Raw genomic sequence first — 3,653 nt, 5'->3', positions numbered from 1 at the left:
ATTCTGTGGTGGGCGACAGAATACGCTGGAGTATTTTCGGACGGGTATTAGAGTGCAGCGTTCCAGCTGACAAGCAAAAATCTTTTCAACCCCCGAACTAGCCTGAATCGTTCGGCTTTTATATCAAATACACGGTTACCGTGTACATCTCATCAAACACTTTCGGGAAAATTCCTTAATCCTAATCATTGCCATTCATATAATCTGCATAGGTAGCGGTGCAACTTTTATCGGAAACCTCGTTACCCCCATCCTCATTATGTGCTGCGACTGCAATCTTTTCTGGACTGCACACTTACAATGGTCTTGATGTCATGGTTACGCCGCAGCACCGCTTTGAATTTGGCACGCTTTTGAAATATGGCCTCACAAAATAAGCCTGCACTAAAATATCAACCTCCGGATTGGTTCACAAACGCCTTCGCGATTAGCGCAAATTCACAAAGGCAGCGAGACGCTTCCCATCAGGTCAGACAGGAAACCCGGTCAACACGATTGGCTGCTGCACTGCGAACTAAATGGGATGAGTACAACAATACAACACGATTGGCGGACAGAACAGACGCCATCAGGGATTTAAGGGATATACTGGACCTGGCTAAAGCCCAGGTTGATGAAGAATTAACGATGATTCAAATGGGAAAAGATGCCTTAGAAGAACAAATGCGCAACATACAAACGCCAAGAGACTGTGTCACAGAATGCCTCACTCTTCGTGATAAACGGAAGAAGATAGACTTTGTAGAGGATGGAGCAGAGGTGCAACTAAAGAAGGTAACCAAGTGGTTTTTGATTACTTAAAGAACCGTACTATTACCAGGAGCAAGAGTTGATTGCGAATTCAACTAGGGCTCTACAGCAGAAGGTTGACGAGTCGTTTGAACAAATGTTACTATTAAAAGAATCGAGAAACCAATTAATTATGGATCTGCAACATAAAAATGAGGCTATGGACATTGATATGCAGCAATACAAGCTCCGGCCTGAATGCCCCGGAGTATCTTTCAAACCGAACTCAACGCGTATACCCAAGGGGTAAGTGGAGGCATTCGAGTTGCCTTGGCTGGTTACTAACTTGAAACCCTCTTTATGGGAATTACCATGGGGACCAACTGGTGGCATACAATTATGACACTTTTTGGTGTTTGGCATGCTTGCAAGTTTATCAAAGTTGTAATAGGTTTCAGACCTATAATGAGTAGTTTTTGGGCTAAGGGAAAGTTTTAACTGTTCCCTCATTGCTTAAAACATAGTTGTATTTTGCCTCAGTGGCATCTGGAAAACAATTGAGAAATTTTTTATTTAGTCCATTCACAATCTCACACACAGCAAGGAAGTATATGTATGAGTGTGCAAGTAACTTCTGATAAGCCGGGTAATTTCAAGCGGTTTGATGAAGAATCCCCTTCAGCTTACTTCCCTACTTTAGCTTTGATCTTCTGGATGGTTTGCCGAACGTAGGTCTGCAAATTTTGGCAGCTGCGCTTGGAGAAAGATAGGTCTGCGATCAAAGCTGAAGTGAATAGATTAGAACGTTTTTTGGCGTTTCAGAAAAACCAAACTGCCATACTCTCGGTGGATGCTTCGCCGTGACTCACGGAACGCTGCTCATTGGAGCTGATTAAGTGAATTCGTGTGGGAAAACCTTTCGCGATTCTTCGCTACTGATAGCGCTTCGGCACATTCGCAGCCACCGGACCGTAAATCAAGCTAAAATTTTGCCTTAAAAATTACAAATCTAAACATGTCAAAAGTATTAGCTGGTATCATAAAGCCGTCAGCAAAGCATAAAAATCCATTTGGAAGGACTATAAAACCAGCGCATGAAATACACAACATCAGCGTCTCTCGATAGGCGCGCAACATGACACCAACTATTAGGCACAGAAGACAAGTGGTCTAATGCAACGGTTAAAAAGCTTCAAGGCGTTTAGGAGGCATTTTAACCGTTTAATAATGCCAGTGAAATATTTTTACGAGCCTACATGCGCCAGCATCATCATCGTCAGCCGTAAAATCCGCGTACTTGTCGTACAGTGGTTTTAACTGCGGCAGTTTTGTCTACAGATTATTTAGGGAGGTGGGGTAGGTTACTGCGCATTGGAGTCGGAAGCTAATAAATTGTTTTGTACATACAGCAGTGTCAGTGGACTGTTAAGTGGTGGATTTGAGCAGGGGGCTTTGCATTGAACGCAATAGCTTGGGTGCACTAGCGCGATTGAGGGCGCGAAGTGACCACGTCTGACAGTGTCTCTAATAATTGATCTGGCCAGTCTCGGGGTTCCCATCCAGGAAGACAGCAATGACCAGTGCAGCAGAGTTTTCAAAAATGAATGAGATAACGTTGCACCACGTCTGCAGCCATTTTATTGTATTTTGTAGACTGACTGAATACTAATCTGGCGATAGGTCAGAAACGTCTTGAACAGTACTTTGACGTATCACATACAAGACACGCTTTTAAGTACGTGAGCAAGGCTATATTTAACACAGATGGAAGATGTCTGTGGCTGATGAAAAAACGCTTTTCATTCGCAACTTTATTGGGGCACAAAATTGGAAAATTGAAATTTGCAGCCTTTTGGGTCAACAACAAAAGTACATGTCTGGTAGCATTTAAATACATCAAGTAAAGAAATGTTACTTCGTCTGTTTCGCAATGTGCAAACCGAACTTATCTTGTCTCAGCTTCACAAAGTCATCGTGCAGTGAGCTGTAGCAATCCCTGGAAGTTTTATAAGGATTGACTGAGTTTGCTTAGGAAGGATGTGCCAAAATAATTAAGAGTAACAGTGGTGACTTTTGGGTTTTTGCAGCAATATATTTAGGCAGGAACGTTTTAAGCCAAAAGCTAAATGTGATGTGAAAAAAATCGACAAAGCGTATTATCTGGCTTTTTAGTATTGCTTATTGCTTATTGCAGCAAGGTATAATTACACATCCTTTGGGCTTTTTGTTCTATCTTACTGAAGCTATAATAGGCGTGCCTTGGTGCAGGAATTTTTGCCACACTTATTGCACTGGTGAAAAACAGACTCCAAGAGACAGTGTGGTGAAACCGGGGTCATCTTTGGTTCCACTTTCAGCACAAACATACCACAAGCTTTTCTGAAGTACTTTAGATCCAAACCATTTAGAATAGGTTAGTTGAAATACAATAATATAAATATATTCCTATATATTCATACAGTTATGTGTATATCATTTATGTGTTTATATGAATATATAAATATGTATATATATAATGTATAAATATTCAGTTTCTCTTTTAAAGAAAATAGTTTGGATGTCAAGGCCAAAACTTAACACTTGAGAACTTCCAGGTCAGACAACTGATGTGAATCACAAGTAATCACCCAACGGGTAATGAGTGATTCTTATTGACACTAGTTATACTAGTTATACTACGTTAATAGCCAAAAATATGGACAAAGCGTTCGCCATTTAACTGGCGACAGATGAGGTGAATGCACAAATCTAGAAGGCTCGGGCCGCGTTCGCTAACTTGAGACACCTATGGCGTCAGAATGGTTTATTCCTGAATCTGAAGTGACGTGTGTATCAAGATACAGTACGGGCTGTCTTGTTGTATGGCTGTGAGACTTGGCCTATTCGAGCAGCGGAACTGAGACGTCTTCAGGTGTTCGACAATC

The 3,653-nt window shown here is 41.5% G+C and overlaps 1 protein-coding gene across 1 annotated transcript in view; it reads left to right on the top strand.

The window, feature by feature from the left end:
• Positions 1-360: 360 nt before the first annotated feature.
• T265_07349 (hypothetical protein) overlaps positions 361-3,653 on the top strand; it is a gene marked incomplete at both ends in the record, with an annotated part of 27,345 nt that continues 24,052 nt past the window's right edge. The window contains 2 exons of the mRNA XM_009172848.1: positions 361-774; positions 821-1,035. Coding sequence (XP_009171112.1) covers positions 361-774; positions 821-1,035 — 629 coding nt within the window. The remainder of the gene's footprint in view (positions 775-820; positions 1,036-3,653) is intronic.

The sequence above is a fragment of the Opisthorchis viverrini genome (assembly GCF_000715545.1).
Source record: "Opisthorchis viverrini unplaced genomic scaffold opera_v5_169, whole genome shotgun sequence".
NCBI lineage: Eukaryota > Metazoa > Platyhelminthes > Trematoda > Opisthorchiida > Opisthorchiidae > Opisthorchis > Opisthorchis viverrini.
This window is presented reverse-complemented; position numbering and strand designations above follow the sequence as displayed.